The sequence below is a fragment of the Marmota marmota genome, unplaced genomic scaffold (genome assembly GCF_001458135.2).
Source record: "Marmota marmota marmota unplaced genomic scaffold, marMar, whole genome shotgun sequence".
Taxonomy (NCBI): Eukaryota; Metazoa; Chordata; class Mammalia; order Rodentia; family Sciuridae; genus Marmota; species Marmota marmota.
In genome coordinates, this window is record NW_025999949.1 from 22,497,916 (window position 1) to 22,518,558 (window position 20,643).

The window sequence follows — 20,643 nt, forward strand, 5'->3', positions numbered from 1 at the left end:
CAGGAAAACTACCAACCAAAAGTTGGTAGTTTCATTTGCTATGCAGGAAAACTTTTAAGAATACAGTAAGTTCATTTTAAAACATGCAAAAATCTCAAAAACTTTACTTCTCATGAAAACTTTCTTAGGAAACAGAGAATTTAGACCACCAAAACAAGTAATATTGGGGGCCTCAAAATAGGAGAGCTATCAGACAAGACACTAGTCTAAACAGAAAGAGCAGGGTATGGAACTAATGGAGCTATCAGATTATCTAGATAGATTTCCTCATGGAGAAAAAACAGATAAAAACATTTTGTAGAACTGTGGCAAGTATTAGAGGGCTTCAAAGTTTGAAGAAAACCAAGAAAAGTTACTTCAGAAAAATAAAAGTGGTATACCACATGGATCAGCAGTCAAAATGTATATAAAGACATAATGAAAACATTGAATATGCATAAACTCAAAAATTCTGAAATAACTACAATGGAAGGAATAATGGAGGTGGAGTTAGTGCGGGATATAAGAATTCCAGTGCTTATAATGAGAATAGGCAAAGGGGATGAATCATAAAATAAGAGTAGACGCACATAATTTGGAAATATTGTGACATACAGCGAAGTGGTTGCTCTGGAAGAGCTGACTTAGAGGCTGGGGCATGCTGGGTGGGGTTTGTGATAGTTGCTTATAAGTCTTTAGTCCTACTTGACTTTTTAATCACTATGCATGTATTCCTTTAAATATTAATTTATAAATTAAACCAAACCATGAATTTAAATATAAGACTGGGCACAGTGGCACATGCCTGTAATCCCAGTGGCTCAGGAGGCTGAAGCAGGAGGACAGAGTTCAAAGCTAGCCTCAGCTAAAGCAAGGTGCTAAGCAACTCAGTGAGATCCTGTCTCTGAATAAAATACAAAATAGAGCTGGGGATGTGGCTCAGTGGCCGAGTGCCCCTGAGTTCAATCCCCGTTACCCGACCCCCCACACACCCCAAAATGTGAAAGAGGCATCTAGAACATTTATATACTGAACTCTATAGCAAATAAGTAATTCCATTATTCTATTCCCAAAGATTTTAAATTATTTAATCAGAAAAGTGACATTGGAAAGAAACACTGAAGAGGGAAAGGAGTCTTGTACTATACTGTGATTTATTTTAATAAGCTACACTGACATCCTGTGAAAAGATCCTGGCGGAAGCTCTTATACGTCTGACACAAAACCAGCCCAGGCCCAAGCTATGCCAGTGACTGCACTGGTGTTTGAGGTTTAGTGTGGGGTTACAGCAGAAAGGTCACAGAGCCAGAAGCCAGAGGACACAGGTTCTTAAACTTGGGAGTAACTTTATACCTGTTTCTTAACTTATTTAAGCCTGGTTTCTTAGCCTACAGAGATATATAAATGATTGTCAAAGAATAACCTTTCTCCCATGATCAGACATGACATATATATGTATATACAATGCTATAAACCATACATTTTAAATAGATAAAATGACTTGGGAATAAACTGGATTGTTAGAAACAGCTAGCTGCTGATTTCAGCAGACTGTTTCTATTATTAGAACAGAGTAGAAGTCTAAGACTTTCAGGCTTTCACTTGTAATGGTAAATAGTACTGTTCCATTTCTTACATAAATACTAAAATTCTTGGGCCAGGATCAATGAAAAACACACATACTTTAATAAAAAATAAATATCAGCAATTCATTGTAAAACAATTTAAGAAACATGCTTAACATAAAAGTTAAAACAAACAAAAAACCTTAAGAACGTACCAACCATTAAACCCTATATAAAGATCCAAGTCAATCAGAGCAGCTGCTGCTTCCTTGGTACCATCAAATGAATGCACCTAGGGACATACAGGCATAATTTTATTATAATTATTCTTTAAAATTCTACATAACACTAAAAGACTTCCTAAGCAAAAATAATAGATGCATGTAAGGGTTTGGGGATCATAGGGTTTCAGATGTGGTAGCCCCTACAATTTTAATTTTCACTAAGGTTTCACAATTATAACCTATTGTCATCTCCAGTGATACAGCAAGGGATTAGCTGGCTAGGATTTCTCTCTAGAGTGCTGTGTTGGTGTCTGCACCAGTATCACCATAGAAGGGCAGTCATGTTTCCAAGCTTGGAAATGTCATACCACTATTGAAAACACTGAATTTTTCTGTTTTGAGTATATTTTTTCTAGAATAGAAAAAATTTAAGAGGCAAGTTTTAAGAAGCTCTATAAAGAGGTAAGCTTTAAAAATGTAAATTGTTACACAGTCAATAATATTGACTTAGCAGGCAAAAAGGAATGAGATGGTATTTTTCACCTTTAAAGACATAGGGGTTCACATGTAGTTTTTCATTCTTCAGGTATATTTATGTAATCAATAATAACAAATAACAACAGCACTTCCTTTACAAACAAGATGATGTCACATTACTGCTGAGTCCAGAGAATCTGAAACATACTATGGCTAACATCTCCCAATAATTAAGAAATTTGTTACACAGCTCTCCATAAAGGGATTATTCTTTCCCTCACATTTTTAGTCGACTAGAAAACACAACCTCAATTAATGGCAAAATAATTTTAAATGTGACTCTTCATAAACCATTTTAGAAAATTAGTTAATTCTTTGGTAATTTCTTTTTTACTAAAAATCAAACATTTACATTGGATTTGTTGTTGGTGGTGTTAATTTTTTAAAACTATTATAGAATCATCCAAGTAAAAGCTTACTTAGAAATAAAGCAAAAGAGAGGTGGAGTCTGCAGGCCATAATAAATACCACTGGCTATGCAAAGGGCATTAAAACCTCTCAATTCCCAGGTACAGTTCCAAAAGGATAAATTAGAGAGTCAATAAATTACAGAGAAAATGTACACAGTAACATTAACTCCAAAGCGATATAGAATACATACATATAACAAATGGTACAAAAAATGAGGCAAAGGCTAAACACTGAGAAAATGCACATGAAACTCAAAGACAGGCACCCATACATAATGGGTGCTCAGGGCTATTTCCTCTCCCCTTGGTTGGCACAGTAAACTGATTTTATTATACCTGGAATAATAGTTTTTTTTTTTTTTTTTTTTTTTGCTAGAGAGTCACTGAGACTCTCCTGAAATTGTATTTGAAAATCTATATATCTGAACATTTTACTAAAGTGAATTCTCAAAAACAGTCCATGATTTGAAAAGACTAAAAATCACTGTCATTGATTTCTGAACTAGGTGATAGTCAGATGTTATTTATGGGAAATGTCTGAAAATCAGTGACTGAAATGTCCATATGGGAGCAGTATTTCAAGTGAAATATAAATTATAGAAAGGAAAATGAGTCTCTAGATCAGAGAAAACAAATCTGAAACAAATAGTGAAATATTTTAAGATATTATACAAATATATAAGTTTCTCAAAATTTAAACTGAAGAACATTCATAAATGGCTAATGGAAGAGACAGAAAAAGAATATCATGCGTAGCATCAGAATGTGTAGAAGTAAATTCATGGGGTTTTCCTGTGAATAGAATTTTATACTCATTCTTGTACATTGAACAAAGAAAGTATAATTGAAACAGTGTGGTTTCTGTGTTTCCTACATCTGACCCATAAATCCACTAGTAAACTTACATGTCTTTCAAATAATGGGTGTAGAACTGACATCTGAATTACTTTACAAGCCACACTTATTAACCAAGATGTTTTTGTGTATCATAAATTAAAGACAACCATTCTATACTTACCACCCCACCTACACACCGATCTCTATTTCTTTTCATTATGTCTGTGAATTAAAAATAGAAAGAACTTATAGGAATTAGCTTGATTTTTGAACAATTCTTAAATTCTAAATGAGTTTATTTTTAACTCACCTAAAAACTCAGTATGTGAGTTTCGACAATGAAGAAACATTGGTAATTTTGTTTTTTCTGACAGTTCAAATTGTTTTTCAAAGTATCTGCATAACACAAAATATTTTCCTATTAAAAATTTTATTTTAGCAAAAGAAGGACTATTGTCAAATGATTTTTTTAATTAAGGAATTTTATTCTCTAGAAATGATAGCTCTAAAATAGTGAATTCAGACATTAAAACATATCAGGCTTAGCAGAGGGCTTTTTATAACACATTTTCTGGAAAGGGAAACTACAGTTTCTGGGATTAAAAATTTATTTTCAGAACTGTTTGTTAGGTTTTCCATCATAACTGCTTAGTAAGCAGGTAGCATTTTACTAATGATTGTTAGAAGAAATGTATGGTTTATAATTAGCGTGATGGCAGATGTTCCCCTGAAGAACTACTTTTAAACTAGTGTCTCAACCAAATCCCAGCAAATGAAACAAACATCCCATAATCCATGAGATCCAGACCCAGAGCAGGCATTAGTGGTAGAGAAGAACAGGAGGCTGCAGGCCCCCTACCAGTGAGGCCGGCTGACCACCAGACTACTTTGTGCTAACCACTCTAGGCTACCCAACCCTACAGATCCATGAACTAAGTCACATGACTAAGGCACAAATTTACAGAATCTAATGGTTGGTTTAGAAATTAGCCTTCTATCATGAGGTAGGCAAAAGGATGATTTATGAAAACAAAAAAGCTCATGACTGCAATTTTACGTAGTTGGAGAAAAGAAAGGTCCCTCAGTTTAAGCTATCTAGTATCATTAGAGGGCATGTGGTAAAAAAATAAATACTAATGATAAAATCAAGGATAATTTGTATGCAATATCAAATGATAATTGTCTTTAAAGGAAGAAAATTACCACGCTAACTTGAAACAATGATATAAGTTATGGGGCAGGAATTGGCATCTCTGCCTGATTTACTTATGATTTCAGTTCATAAATGAAAACCATTCTTTATTTAAGTTTGGTCCTTTGAGTGAAGCTGTGATTCGATTTCAGATTGGATCACTGTTTCTTACAGTTCAGGGTCAATATTATCTAAAGACAAGGGCTTGAAAGGTCAGTTTAGCAGTGGAGGCTGTTATTTACCAGAACTGAAGCCATTGAAAAGCCCAGCAAGTGACACGGGTACACCTTAACACAAGCTGGAAATCCCTCTCTAAGCTGGCCAATGGCCTCAATCTCTCATCTCTAGGGTCCCCTAAATACCCAAAGGATCGTTTTGAATTCTTGTCTGATATCTGGTTTTGGGACGGTGGGTACTAGGGATTGAATCCAGGGGCTCTCTACCACTAAGCCCTTTCTATTTTGAGCCAGGGTCTCAATGAATTATTGAGGCTGGACTTTAACTTGCCATCAGCCTGACTTTTGTCTCTGGAGTCACTGGGGTTACAGTCATGTCCATCTCATCTCATTATTTTTTTTTTTAAAGATCTTCACAGTGTTAACATTTTAAAGCTTCAAGAAAACTGTCCAGAGCAAATTGCTCCTACTCAAGAGAAACGAGCTCTAACAAGGAACAAGGAAAGAGTGTAGCACAGGTCACAGAAACGGTTAAGTATAGGGGATGACTCAAAGATACCCTAAGCAAAAAGTATAACTAATGTTTTCATTTAGAATGGCGATATTTCTAATAATATAACAAAAGCCACAATTTATTAAGTCCTTACTCTGTGCCAGGCATGCCACTATTAGCTTTTACATGTCATATGTTTAAAAAGATAAGCAGCATTATTCTCATTTTGAGGATGAGGAAAATTAAGATGTACAAAGGGATATCTAACCACCAACAGCAACTTTAAAACATACCCAAGACTTGCTGATTCAAATAATCATACTTTTAGCACTATGTTATTGATGCTGTTATTTTTCAGATGCTTTAACTATTGTACCTTAATTTGTCTTGTCTTCTATTTCAATACGTTAATTTACTTTCTACTTTTCTCTTCTTTTTTTCCTGACATTTTTATTTAAAAACAAAAAGAAAGCAAAAACAAATCAGATGTTGTTTCAGATGGTATAAAAACACAAAGCAAAACCTAAATTCTTCTAAGAATAAACTCATTGGCAAAAGCTGAATTACAAGACTTTGTCCCATGTTCCCCTATAGGAATCAGAAAGAGCCTTCCTCCTTAAACTTTCACCTACCAGTTACCAAGCACCTGCTATGCCAAGAGCACTGTGCTAAGTGCAAGGGAACTACAACAGGAGCAAGATTTAAAGTGCCACTGAAGCCACTCAGGACACAAGTCTGTCTAGCACAGAACAAACATTACCAATGCACTGTGCTAAGTGCTGGAACAAGCAGAGTGCTGTGTGAGCACAGGCTGCAGACAGGGCAGGGCATGGGGTTTTGTTTCCTTAACAATCCAAACATGATTATTACTTCTGTATCTTTCATCCACTAAGTCATTTAGTGTTTTATAATTATTTTTTTTTTCAAAAATTTCAAGTTAAACTGCCAATCTTACCAAATTTCCACCTATTTTAGTTTGTCCTTAGTTTATTCTCTCCAAAAAAGGCCTAGACTACATGCTATCTACTTTACTGAAGACTTTCTGGACTCTCCTAGAAAAGTTAGTCCTCTCTGCTGTGTACATCAATTTCTGATAGCACTAGCTAGCCATTTATAATTACTTATGTCCTCTCTTGTCTATGAAAACATGAGGACCAAGTCTTATTTCTATCATACTGGGGAGGCTCTCAGTAATCATTTACTGAATTATCAAAGGTCTAACTTTCTACACTAGATTAACACCTGAACAACTGGCACAGGAGTTAAATCATAAACTATATCGTGCTATACACATTGTTTTAGTTCTAATCTTGCTCTGATGATTTAAGTCTCTTCAGAACACTAAAATAGAATTGATATTATCAGTGTTTTCATTTAACCCTCAAGTTGAGTTTCAAGTATTTAAGTTGCATTTTAGAAATAGCTTTAACTCATCTATAAGTAAAATATATACTAGCAAGAAATTTGGGGGAACTATGCAACTGCCCTTGCTTGTTGTGATACAGTCTGTGATTCATAAATCTCAACCTGGCCCAAAACTAATGTGGAGGAATAACCTAAGAAACTATCAAACTGTTAACTTTTAAGGTGAAGTGAGTTGACTACATGATATTCAGAAGAGGCTCAGAGCTCTAGTAACACTGCTGGTGGCCTTGTATGTGTCCCTGGAAACACAGCAAATGGTATACCGCAAATTGCACAACTCTGAAAGGGTTATATATAAAAAAGAGGCCTGAAAGAAGTATGTGGCCATAGGACTTCACTCTAACTCAGCCTACTCCACTTGGCTATAGATGTCAGACTTCAGAAATTCGGGAGATTCGAATCTTAAGTTATGACCGACTCCACTAATAAACCTGCTCCTTACTGCAGTGGTTTTCAACTACAATGAACAGATCAAGATTCCACTTTAAAGCAAAGCAACAGGCAGGGGACTCAGTAACATATTTTTGGCATGTATAAAATGAAAAACTGCTTCAGGCCATAAAGTTATTGGCTTAATTAAAATCACATGACAACAAGTATTTATTATTAAATATTATGATAGGCAGGAGGGCTGAAAGTTCAAAGTCAGCTTCAGCAATTTAGCAAGACCCTCAGCAACTTATTTATTTATAAAGATAAATAAATAAAAAGGGCTAGGGATGTGGCTCAGTGGTTAAATGCCCCTGGGTTTAATCCCTGGTACCAAAACCAAACAACAACAACAAAAAAAAAGTGGATGTTATCTTAAGAAAGAATCTGAGCCAAATTCTCCTTTATATATCAGAAACTAAGGTATGGAGCTGGGGGCAAAGCTCAGTGGTAGAGCACTTGCCTAGCATGTGTGAGGCCTTGAGTTTGATTCCCCAACACTGGAAAAAGAAAAAAAAAAATTAAGGTGGACAGAGGTTGTTTATTCTTAAAGGTTGTTAGTAACAGCTAGTATACTTTTATTCATATTTTTGTATTCTTTGAGTTCCCAGCAGTTGCTGGCATGTATTCCATAACTCCATAAATATTTGTTATATGAATGAATAATTAAGTTAACCTCCTTTAGAAGTTCATTCTAATGTTTTAGTATCTCGATAATTAAGATGTTTTTGAAGTGCTCATGTTTTAAATTAAGACTTGACCTAATTCTTATTTTCAACCTATATAACTGACCCAACATACGATAGGAGCTCCAATTAAAAGCTGCAAGTTGCGCATTACAGGAAGTCCTTGAGGCCTGTGAGCTGTGGAATTTTCTTAGGAGCTATAGTTCTCAACATGGCTCCTATGAAAGGGTTCTCACTGTTCCCAGCTAACAATATCCAAAGCCCAGCAAGAGTAATATATGCTCTTCTTGCTTTGGTGATTGGTCTTTTAATCCCTTTTTAATATCCTTTGCCCTTAAATCATGTCCCCCACAACTGAATTTCATTCTCTCCATTGGAATGGTTCATGCATGATCCATCTGTTAAACAAATGAAAAACAACAAAAAAGTCTTGTAAATTCATCCCTTATTTCTAACAAATAGAATTGGTTAATCAATTATATCCCTTATGAATTATATGCATGGAATTTGTTTTATTTAACTTTTGATATACACAGGGAAAAACAAAAACATCCTGAGGCCTAATCTAACTATGTGCTCAATTCATAAGTTATTTTAAAAACATCACTACTAGGATTTTACAATTATTACTAATATCATTAAATTTCCTTACTTGAGCTGGGTATCTCTGGGACAAAACTGTAGTCGATCAAAGTCTTTAAAAGATAAAAAAGAATAATTACTTAGGACTTTACAGAACAAATCTGCTATTTTCAAAGTCATCTAAGTGGCTGGCTTCCACTTACCAAGTCCACATTCCCCTACTGCTACAACCTTCCCCTTATTGTTTTCAGCAAGATTTAGCAATTCCATTAAGTAAATGTCAGGATTATTCTTTTCAAATTCTCCACATCTTGTAGGATGACATCCAACTGTGCTGAAAAACATATCTAACACAAAGTAATGTCTTAGGATTATTTTCAAAATCATTTCACATTCATATTTAATATGTAAATATAAGAGAACAAAAAGTTTCAACTTTTTTTTTAGTCATATACTGTTTTAACTACCAGAATTGCATTATGTTAATCATGTAAGAATTTGCGGAAAACCTTAACAAAGTAGGACATGAATATGAAAATTGCTTTTCTGTGTTAATAAAATAATTAATTCAACTCTTTCCAAAGCTTGGTATTTATTGAGCATTACATAATGAAAAGTGAAATAATTTATTGAAATGTTATCATCTAAAACAAAAAGAAATGCTGTCATCTAATTTTATTTATCTTTTATATTCAGTGTTCACATGACTATCATAATTCCTTTATTTAATATAACAGTTAAAATATATTCTCCTTAAAAAGGTTAATTGCAGAGGTGGCTCAAAACGGTAAAATTAAGAATTTGTTATTCTAATAAAAAACACCTGGTTCTGGTGGTGTATACCTGTAATCCCAGTAACTGGGGAGGCTAAGACAGGAAGATCGCAAGTTCAAGGCCAGCCTCAAAAATTTAGTGAGGGCCTAAGCAATTTAGTGAGACCCTGTCTCAAAATAAAACCCAAAAGAGCTGGGGATGTGGCTCAGTGGTTAAGCACCCTGAGTTCAATCCATGATACCAAAAATTAAAAATTAAAAAAAAAGAAAACAACAAAACTTAACTATTGGCTTTGATAGCTTTAATCGTATGGAACACAAATGAGAAGTCAAAGATGGGTTTGAGGGTTTTAACAGGTACCTCATCTGAACCTGCAGAGAGGGTGGAGCCTCCTTCAGGTTCTCATGCAGATGTCTACAGATAAAAGGAAGCATCAGACTTCCAAATGTGTGAGGACACAAAGTACTTTGAAAGGACTGGAAGGAGTTAATAGGGAATAACTGGGGAGAACTTCTGAAAGCATATCTGTTTGAGAACAAAAGAATGAAAGAAAATATTCTTATGTACCCACAGAATTCCTGGGAAGATGATTATTTTTATGTCCTTAATTACTAAATAAATGTCAGTGTATCCTGAAAAAAAAGTGTGCATTTTAGAAAGATTGGGGTTTTTTTCAAATATTTTTTATTTATATATGGACACAATATCTTTGGTTTTATTTATTTATTTTTATGTGGTTCTGAGGCCTGAATCCAGTGCCTCACACATGCAAGGCAAGGGCTCTGCCACTGAGCTAAAACCCCAGCCCGAAAGATTGTTTTTTTTAAAAAAAGCTTTTAATAACATTTATGCATAAAGGAAACACTTGTATTTTAAGAAATTATGTAGACTATCTAATTTCTGGGTATCTAGCAAATTAGACATGCAAAATCAAAGTAAATAAATGAATCCCAGATAAATGAGGTGTTTTATGTAACTAGGAGTCCCTTAAAAAATCAATTCCAAAACTTTTAAGATTTTTTAAAAGTATAAAATGTTTGGACATAAAGTGATAATATGAATAATTATATATATTATATTGTTATTTGCACTCCTGAGGTCTTACACAGTGTCTAGTTCACAAAATAAATACTTATTAAATAAATCCTTCAGAGATCCAGATTTTTTAAAAAAGCAACTGAAATTTTAAATATTAGAACTATCTTTATTAACTATTATGAGAGGGTTTATCAAACATCTGATTTACCAATGAATACTCTGAATTTGTCATGTTTATCATGTCCCATTGAAATCAACCCCTTTTCTGACTATTTCTAAGGTCATGATCATTGTGCTATTCCTGAAGAACTTCTCAGAAAGACTTCTTCAAAATTACTTAATTTGTATATTTTTACTGGTAAAAGAACATTAGGATACCATTTGTTTGTGCCAGATTCAGTGCAGCTTTACTGTCTTGCAGATCTCCACCCGTAATCATAAACTGAAATAGAAAGATGAGAAATAAGCTGACTTTATCAGGGCATCAACAGTTTTCCCAAACACTCCTTCCTACTACTTTTTCGCAGCAAAATGCCTTTTCCTTTTACCATCCTGTACCCACATTCCTTTAAAATTCAGCTGGGAAGATCATCCCTGTGTAGAATGACACCTGACTGTTCTACACACAGTCCACAGGAAAATTTGTCACTCCTCCCTAATACAGTGCACTTAGATGTTAGTCTCTGTTAGACCTTGAGTTCCTTGATGTCACAGATCATATATTATAAAAGACTGAATAACTAAAGACCTGTGAATTTAGAATCCTGTTAACATAAATCAGTGATCAGCTATATCAGTAACTCAGTAATGTTGATTAATTCAAAACAGTTCTCCAAGTGTAGTCCAGGAACTCCTAGGAGGTATGTGAGGTTGAACTATTTTCACAATAATACTAAAATTCTATTTGTCTTTTTTCACTCTCATTATGTGACAGTGTACAGTGAGGTTTTCCAGAGGCTGCATGATGTGCAACAGACTGACTACAGAAACAGATGTGATAATTCAGCATACTTCTATTCACTCAGCCATTAAGAGATTTGAAAGAATGTAAACAACCCACATAAACAAAAGCTTTTGGGGGGGGCTTAGTAAAATTTAAGAATGTGAAATGGTTCTGAGACTGAGAAGTTTGAGAATTGTTGAATTAATGTAATGTACCATAACAAAATCTCTGTAGGGAATTTATGGCTCTTGGAAGTTAAACATATTTCTAGAAAGACAGCTATCAGAACTCATCCGATGGTTAATGCCATCTTTGCTAATCTGTTAAAATGAAAATGTCACTGAAGAGCCATGTGTTGATGATGACTACTGAGCAGTGCTGTTTAAGGTCCACACTCTTCTGAAGAAGAGATTTGAACTCACTCCTGGATATTTTGTAAAGCATACTTCAAGGGTATCACTAAGCTAAAGTGCAGAATTCAAGCTAGTTATGGTGGCACATGACTGTATTCCCACAGACTCGGGAGGCTGGGATAGCAGGATCACAAGTTTGAAGCCAGCTGCAGTAACTTAAAAGACCCTCAGTAACTGTAAGCTCCACCTCAAGACAAAAATTTAAAGACTGGGATGTAGCACCTCTCATTTCAATCCCCAGCACCAAAAATTTTAAAAATTAAAAAATAAATAAAACGCAGAATTCATTTAGGTACAAATGAATTCTAAAGAGAATACATACAAATACAAAGACAGTGGTAAATGATAAATAGGTATTTTCATATAGCAACTCAAACCTCTAATATGATGACATTGAACATCTATCTATTCAGGGAATGTGTAGTCACAATTAAATCCCCAACTGCCTATAGACCATAGGATATAAAATATTTTTAGAAATATTGGGAAAACTTTCTTGTTTATTAACATTACCTAATTCTTTAAAACCAGACCAGTTGCCCCATATAGTATTTTAATTTCATAAAAGTTTTTAATCAAGTCTACTTTTTACATTACCTGTAACTTTTCCATGTAGTGGAAATAAAATAAGGGCAAGAATAGAGGACATAACTCCCTCTCCCAGAGTACAAGGACAATGCTTATCCGACAATGGTGGCATCCACTGCATGAGTAAAGAAGTTTGTTTACTTTATACCAGGTATAACACCAAGCATTTCTCCATTGAATATTTTATTTAACCTTCCCAATTCTATTAATTAAGTACTATCATCATCCCCCACCCCTTTTCAGGGGATTGAACTCAGGGACACTCAAACACTGAGCTACATCCCCAGCCCTGTTTTGTATTTTATTTAGAAACAGGGTCTCACTGAATTGCTTAGCACCTCGCTTTTTGTTGAGGCTGGCTTTCAACTTGCAATCCTCCTGCCTCAGCGTCCCCAGCTACTGGGATTACAAGTGTGCACCACTGTGTGTGGCTTATCAATTCCTTTTTATGGATGAGAAAACTGAAATCTAAAGAGAGAAAATATTCCAAATTACAAAGTATGAATGAAGCTGGGGCTAGAACCCAGGTTTGTGATGTTGTAACTGTGTTTTTAGCCACTATATTATTTCTGTAAGATACTGATGAAATTCCAACTTGGAACAAATTCACTTCAGTTCTATTATTCCTGTTCAGTATTTTATATAGGTTTGTATGTGAGTAATTAGAAGTGAGAAGAATAAGCTGGGCACAATGGTACACACCTATAATCCCAGCAACTCAGGAAGGTGAGGCAGAAGGATCATAAGTTGAAGGTCAGTCTCGGTAATTAGTGAGACCCTGTCTCAAAATAAAACAAAAAAAGGGCTGGAGTTGTAGCTCAGTTATAAAGCACCCTTGTGTTAAATCCCCAGTACTGCACCCCTGCAACACACATACACACAAAGTGTAAAGAATAAACTATTCATTGCTGACACATGAAAGTTAGGTACTTGGTATTTCAGTTTGCAGAAAAGCATCATATAAAGTGATTTACCAAGAGGGCGTGAACACATATAATGAGAAATTCAAGTAACTTCTATTTTTTTCATATTCTTGTAAATAATTGCTAATACAATTTTAGGGTTGAAGATTGCAGAACTCATTTAGTCAATAATGTCATTCTTTAGCATTGAGGGTATTCAACTTAGAATTGATACTATATTGTATGCATGTGTGGGCTAATTTACTATTTTAAAAACTAATTTGAACCCAAGGCTTTATGTATGTTAGGCAAAGCTTTACTGGTGAGCTACATTCCTATCCACCTTAAAATTTTTTATTCATTTATGCAGCAATACTGGAGATTGAGCCCAGGTGCTTTATCATGCACAGACAGAAGTGTGAAGAATAAATTATTCATGGCTGACACATGAAAGTTTAGGTACTTGGTATTATCCCCAGTCCTCTTTGTTTTGAAACAGGGTCTCGTGAAATTGCTAAGTCTTGAATATTCTATCCTCTGGCCACAGTCTCCCTAGTCACTGGACCTATGGGTGTGGGTGTGTGCCACCACACCCAGCTGGTCATGTGCCACCACACCCATGTCTTTTTGATGATCACTTAATTCTAACAAATACTAGTATACTAGAAAACTTACTAAACATATAGATTTAAATTTTTTTCAAGGAGATTTTACCACTTATTGCATTACTGATCACATGGAAGAACTATACATGAGGTTTATGTAACTTAAAATGCTGTGACAGAATACTATATTTAATTTCTACTAACTTGAGAATATTGCATGTAGACAATATATATTCTAAGTGTGTAGTATTGGCTTCTTCCCTTTTACTCTGTGAAATTTTAACTACAATTTATTTTAAACATAAAAAAACCCAAGAATAACAAAAAAACAGATGTTACCTTTTTAACACCAGTCTGGATAGCTCTCTCTATTACATCCTGTAAATCATCTGTACAAAACAAACCATTCATAAAGAAAACCTAATAAATAAAAATTCACTTATCTATAATTTGGTCATCTCTTCTTGAAATAAAAATATATAGAAGTAATCATATGTACTACATCAAAATCAAATCAATACTGTTTGAAGAATAGTTGTCACATAATACTAGAAATAGCAAAAAGCTTAACAAAAAAAGAAAAAGAAACCAATAAAGCAAACTAGATGAATAATAAACTATTAATCGAATTGCAGTTTTATTCAGAGAGAAAAATTAGGAGACTCAAAAGATGAATTTGGTAACTACAACTTAAGTCACTTGTCTTGAATTTGAAACTTGGCAATGTATTTTTTAAAAAGTAATTTATTTGGGGTAGGAGTGTGGCTCAGTGGTAGAGCACTTGCCTACCTAGCATGGGTGAGGCCCTTGTTTTGATTCCCAGTACCACAAAAAAAAAAAAAAAAGGAAACAATTATTAAGATTGTTTATTTTTACTAGGGTTTTCCTGCTTGCAGTGCCTCCCAAAATATGACATAACATTTCTTTATAAATCTCAGTTAATTCTATATTTCTATAATTACCATTACCATTAAGGAAACATAATCTGTTTTCTGTTTTCCCGGACAGTTGTTTTTTTGCCTTTTCCTATCATTCATTGTTAAATAGCTCTGAGAGGAAGCAGAGTAAGCTCTGAGAGGCCGAAATAATTAAAGAGCAAAATAAAATAATCATATATAAAATCCATTTTTTATTCACATTATTCATCAGAGTAAATGTGATTGGAATTCAGTTGATATTACTTCTGAAGTACCTACAAAATTTCTTTTAGACAAAAATACCGATTTACGCAGCTTCTGCTAAGTACATCAACTGGTTTTGCCGGGTATTATAAGCTGCAGTAATGCTAATATTGACCACAAAAAAATTTATTTCATAAACACACATATAAACATACATACACATATAATCACAAAGCATGAAATTCATTAAGTGCTAAAAAGGCAAGAAGAGTAGAATATATGTTAGTCTATAGTCCAACTGTACTGTGATAGTAGGAGCAAATGTGTTTTGTTTTATGACTTCATCCTGTAAAACAACTATGCCAAGTAGAAAAGTCATGACTGGGGCAAGATGTTCTTTTCCTTTTGTTATAGAAACCTTTAAGAACATGGAACTACTTAATGGGGTATTGTTTCTGTAACTAGGGTGACTGGGCTAACTGTGATTAGTCAAGTCCCTCCGCTTGACTGCACTGTCCTGCTTCTGTAACCTGGCTTGCTTGCATTGGCTAGACCCCCTGAACATCCCTTTTGCGGTTTTCAGGCTTATAAGGAGTGCCCTTGCAATTGTTTGGGGCTGATCAGGGGAACAGCTTTATGTTCTGGTCAGTTGCCACCGGTGTGCTTCAATAAAGGCTTGATTCGATTATACGTGAGTGGTCTGGAAGTCAGTTTATGAAACCCTGGTACAAAGCTTTAAGTATAACAGTACTATGTAAGTAACACATAAAGATGTCATCCAAAATTCTAAGTAAAGTAGAAAAGGTAATTTTTGAGATTAGGCTTAAGAAAGCTAAGTAACTTATCTTCTTTCAAGTGACATCTAACACCTACTACTACCTGGTAGCACAGGAAGATTAGTTTCTGACTTGGCTTACTGAAATGTGTAATTCTACTTCATCCACAACCACAAAATCAACATTTCCTGTTTGCATTTACATAATAAGTAGAGTTATTTTTCTAAGGCAATATTTAAGACTTAGCTTATTGCAGAAATTCTGCCTTTAAAAACCTGTTGCTGCCATCATTCCTTGCCTAGTCTTACAAATGAACTTAAAAGATAAATATAAGCCATTTTGCCTTTGGCTAGGCCCTCCCTCAATCTTTAAAGTACTACTACCTGGTCTTCTAATACAGTAGGTATTTAAGTAGAAATGTGGATGAAAGGGGGAAAAGCAAAATAGGAAACCAGATAGCATTATATCTCCTTCTCAATCACGCTCCTACTTGTCACTCACTGAAAATGTTTTTGAAAAACTAGATACACTGATGTTCTATAGTAACTGATTTTTGGATTCTGTGTCCTAATGTTCATTTGCTTAATGGCTTACTATCTGCTGGGCTTGCACACCTGGAATTCCAGAGACTCAGGAGGCTGAGGCAGGAGGATTGTGAATTTAAGGTCAGCCTCAGGAACTTAGTGAGGCCCAAATCTCAAAATTAAAAAAAAAAGAAAAAAAAAGGCTAGGTAGTAAAGTGCCTCTGAGTTCAATCCCCAGAACTATTCTTTCCCACAAAAAGACTAAATACCAACTATTATTTGTTTTTTGTGCATGAGATTACTTGAAGTACTATACTCAAAACTAAACTTCTATAGATAAGAAGGGCTGGATTAACACAGTTTTAATGGGTACATTATAAGTAAGTGTTCAGGATCATGTTTTACCAATATAGCTTGTGTGTGATTCATTGATAGTTTTACCCAAGTTGCATATGACTTCTTTGGGGTTTTTTTTAACCATCAAATTCTATATGTTACTTTTTTTTAATTGGTTCTTTTTAGCTATACATGACAATAAAATCCATTCTGATATAATTATTCAATCACAATAACCTCTTTAATATTTTTATTTTAATTTAACTTGGTTATGCTTTTCAAGATCAGCTTAAGGCAGAAAATTTGTCTTTACAGAAGAACTATTTATCTTAATAAAAAAAACTTACCTTGATGCTTCTGAACCCCCCTATAAATTCCTCGGAACATAGGATCTGTCAAGTTGACACCAATATCTGCAGAGAGCCAAAAAAGGTAATCCATTAATCCCAATAAAAGTCTTTATTTGAATCTTTAAAAAATAAAACTCCTATTATTGAATTTGTACTCACAAACTCATTCATTCAAACAGTATCCAGCTGCTAGCCACTTGTTAGTACTCTGCTAGATCCATGGGATACAAAGATGAATAAAATGTATCCCTGTTCTTAAAAAACTCACTGCAGAATTGGTAAGGCAGATCCATTAATAGGCAATTTTGAAATATTAGAAGCGAACACTGAAGCCATCCATGGTGGCACATGCCTATAATCCCAGCTACTTAGGAGGATGAAGCAAGAGGATTACAAATTCAAGGCCAGCCTCAACAATTTAATGAGACCCAGTCTCAAAAGAAAAAGGATTGAGGATATAGCTCTGTGGGAGAGCACTTGCACAGCCTGTGTGAGGCCCTTGATTCAATTCCCAGTACAAAAAAAAAAAAAATTTTTTTTTAAAGAAATAACACTGGTGCTATGGGGCACAGAAGAGGAACATCCAACCTAGTCTGGCGGCTGGCTCAGAAGAGGTTTCCAGAAAGAAGTAATCACTGAACTGAATCTAAAAGGATGAGTTCTACCTAGTAGAAGAGAGGAGACTATGACAGACAGCAAAGCCTTCAGGGTGTAAAACAATACAGTACTTGAGAGAGCTACAGGCTTTTCCAGCTGGTGGAAAGAAGCAAGTAAAAGGGGTTAGCCAGGAGAGGCTACACCAGTTATGTGACACTTGTCTTTAAAAACAAACAAAAATAGCTGGCTTTGCTAAAAGTGATGTCAAGAATTAATAAGTTTTATTTTTCAAAAGAAAATAGACTGGACAATTCCCTGATGGTAATTAAGAGGAAACTATACCTCCAAACTAAAGCCTCACTATTTGGGCTCAGTAAATCATGTCAAATCACTCAGCAAGTAGGGCATTTAAAATTGTTTCAGATTTCGTTAACCTGTAGATAAAACTTCAAGTTTACAGGAAACACAGGGAATTAAAGAACAAGCTAAACAATCTAAAAGATAGGACATTCTGTGGGACAACCGGCTAAGTTCCTTCAGCACCACAAAAAAGAACCATTAAAGGATCTGCAAACTCCTGCCTGCAGCCCACTTCCTATTTTTATTTGCCCCCCAGCTGAGAATGATTTTGCATTTTAAATAACTGAAAAAAATCAAAAGAATATTTTGTGACATATGAAAATGACAAAAAAATTCACATTTCAGGTCCATAGTTTTATTGGAACATAGCCACATCTGTTTGTTTATATGTTGTCTGTGGCTGCTTTTGAACGACAGGAGTGAGATAGGACAAACACAATTGCTGTCTCCTAGTATACTCTCACATCCACAACACTGTGAATACATCACCCCGCCCCCCCNGGGTACTTTGATTGAACCCAGGGATGCTTAACCACTGAGTCACATCCCCATTCCTTTCTATATTTTATTTAGAGACAGGGTCTCATTAAGTTGCTCAGGGGTCTTGCTAAATTACTGAGGCTGGCTTTGAACTTGAGACCCTCCTGTCTTAGCCTCTGGAGCCGCTGGAATTACAAGCATGTGCCACCCTTAATACATCTTTTATGATACCAGATGTGGTCTTCCCCACAACAACCAATTCTCCAACACCAGCTGTGTGTCTACAATTTAACTCTATTCTGACACTCTCTGCCTAGAAAAAGTATCAGATCTCACAGGTTAGGGGCTCAGTCCCATGAGACTTCCCCCCTTTACCCCCCGACCCCCAACTTCAGACACCAATGGAAAGTAATAAATTTCCAGGTATCCATAACTTCTGTGTGACTTGGCTATAAATCAGAAGTCCCTACAATCCCCTTAGAGGGCTTGATCATTTGCTAGAGCAGTTTACAGAACTCAGGAAAATACTCTACTTTCAATTACCTGTTCATTATAAAAGAAAACAACTCAGAACAGCCAGATGGAAGAGATGCACAGAGCTAGGTTTGGGGAGAACGAGAGTGACATTTCCATGTCCTCTGTGGCCTACAACATATTCCTAGCTCCTTCCACAGGTATTCAGTAACCTTGAAGTTTTCCAAACCCTATCCTTTTGAGATTTTTACAGAGATTTCATTATATAGGTATGACTGAGCAAATCACTGGCCACCGGTGAACAACTCCACCATCAGCTCCTCTTCCCTTCCCAGAGGTGAGGGTGGATAGGACTGAAAGTTTAGAAAGTTTCAACACTCTAATCATAGGGTCAGTTTCCACAGCAAACTGCCCCCACCCTAAATTATCCAGGTGCCCCCAATCACCAGTCATCTCATCAGCATAGAAAATAATACATCACTCAGGAGATTCCAAGGTTTTAGGAGGTACAAGCGGGGAAGAGATCAAAACTTTATTTATTGGGCTAGGGTTGTGGCTTAGTAGTAGAATGCTCGCCTGATACTTGTGAGGCACTAGGTTCAATCCTCAGCAGCACATAAAAATAAATAAATAAAATAAAGGTATTGTGTCCATCTACAACTAAATTTTTTTTCTAAATTTATTTATTATGTCACATTATCATATAAGGGCAGAGTTGAATATAAACACATCTAAGTTGAAAACATCATTTCATTAAGTCAAAATGCATTTAATATACCTAATCTACTGAACATCACAGCTTTGTCTACCAACCTTATACATGCTCAGAGCATGACATTATCCTATAATTGGGCAAAATCACCTAACACAAAGCCTATTTTATAATAAAGTGCCGATATGTAATTTGTTGAATTCTGAAATAAAAAACAATAGTTGTATGGATATGGTTTCATCCCACTGTAAAGTCAAAAAATCATTAAGTTGAATCATTATGAGTAAGGGCCATGTATAGTTACAACAGAAATTATATGGCCCATAAAGTATAAAATATCTACTACAATATAGAGCCTTTTAAAGAAGAAGTTTGCAAACTTTTTTGCCAACTTAAAAAACTTAAGGAACAAATGCAAACAGCAGGCTTTGTCTTGCTCTGAGTTAATCCATGATGAACAGAATAGTAGTTCTCAGGCTGTGCCTAACCTAAATTACTCTATTTTATAAAGCAGTAGTTTGGCATAAAGTATAAGTTCTGAGGTAGAATTACTACCTATACTTTATACTGTACTATATACTGTACTATACTTTGTACAAGTAAACAACCACCATCTGTCTAGCCAATCATAAGTCACAAAGTGATAAATTAACAGTGCTAATAAAAGTGACCACGTGTGAACTTATCAAATGAAATCAGAAGCTAATGGGTGTATGGGTATATCAACCCCATATCAGAAAAGCCAGGCCCATGAGCTTATCAAAAACACCAGAGCCAGGCATGGTCATGCACGCCTGTAATCGGGAAGCTGAGACAGGAGGATCATGAGTTCAAAGCCAGCTTCAGCAAAAGCAAGGCACTAAGACTCAATGAGACTGTCTCTCTAAATAAAATACAAAATAGAGCTGGGGATGTGGCTCAGTGGCCGAGTTGCCCCTGCGTTCAATCCCTAGTACCCCAAAACATAAAATAAGTTTTAAAAAACCATCAGAGCACTAAATGAAGCAAAAACCTCACCTGAGAACCATTAAAGGAGAAGCACCCCAAGATGACACAGTGACATCTGATCCCACTTACTTGGTCACTCATTAGGAGCCCTGCCCATGAATCTAATT

At 35.2% G+C, this 20,643-nt stretch overlaps 1 protein-coding gene across 8 annotated transcripts in view; it reads right to left on the reverse strand.

Moving 5' to 3' along the window:
- Positions 1 to 20,643, reverse strand: part of Tatdn1 (TatD DNase domain containing 1) — a 33,535-nt gene that overhangs the window by 6,074 nt on the left and 6,818 nt on the right. Inside the window, exons 1-9 of one of the 8 annotated variants that reach the window (XM_015486455.2) lie at positions 16,903 to 16,968; positions 14,138 to 14,187; positions 12,301 to 12,406; positions 10,726 to 10,789; positions 8,739 to 8,882; positions 8,606 to 8,648; positions 3,863 to 3,948; positions 3,734 to 3,774; positions 1,760 to 1,836 (exon numbers count right to left, since the gene is read on the reverse strand). In XM_015486455.2, coding sequence (XP_015341941.1) covers positions 1,760 to 1,836; positions 3,734 to 3,774; positions 3,863 to 3,948; positions 8,606 to 8,648; positions 8,739 to 8,882; positions 10,726 to 10,789; positions 12,301 to 12,315 — 470 coding nt within the window. In that variant the 5' untranslated portion in view covers positions 12,316 to 12,406; positions 14,138 to 14,187; positions 16,903 to 16,968. Of the gene's footprint in view, positions 1 to 1,759; positions 1,837 to 3,733; positions 3,775 to 3,862; positions 3,949 to 5,789; positions 5,855 to 8,605; positions 8,649 to 8,738; positions 8,883 to 10,725; positions 10,790 to 12,300; positions 12,407 to 14,137; positions 14,188 to 16,902; positions 16,969 to 20,643 lie in introns of those variants that run through there. The other 7 variants (XR_007347184.1, XM_015486457.2, XM_048802104.1 and 4 more) reach the window with 7 other exon arrangements.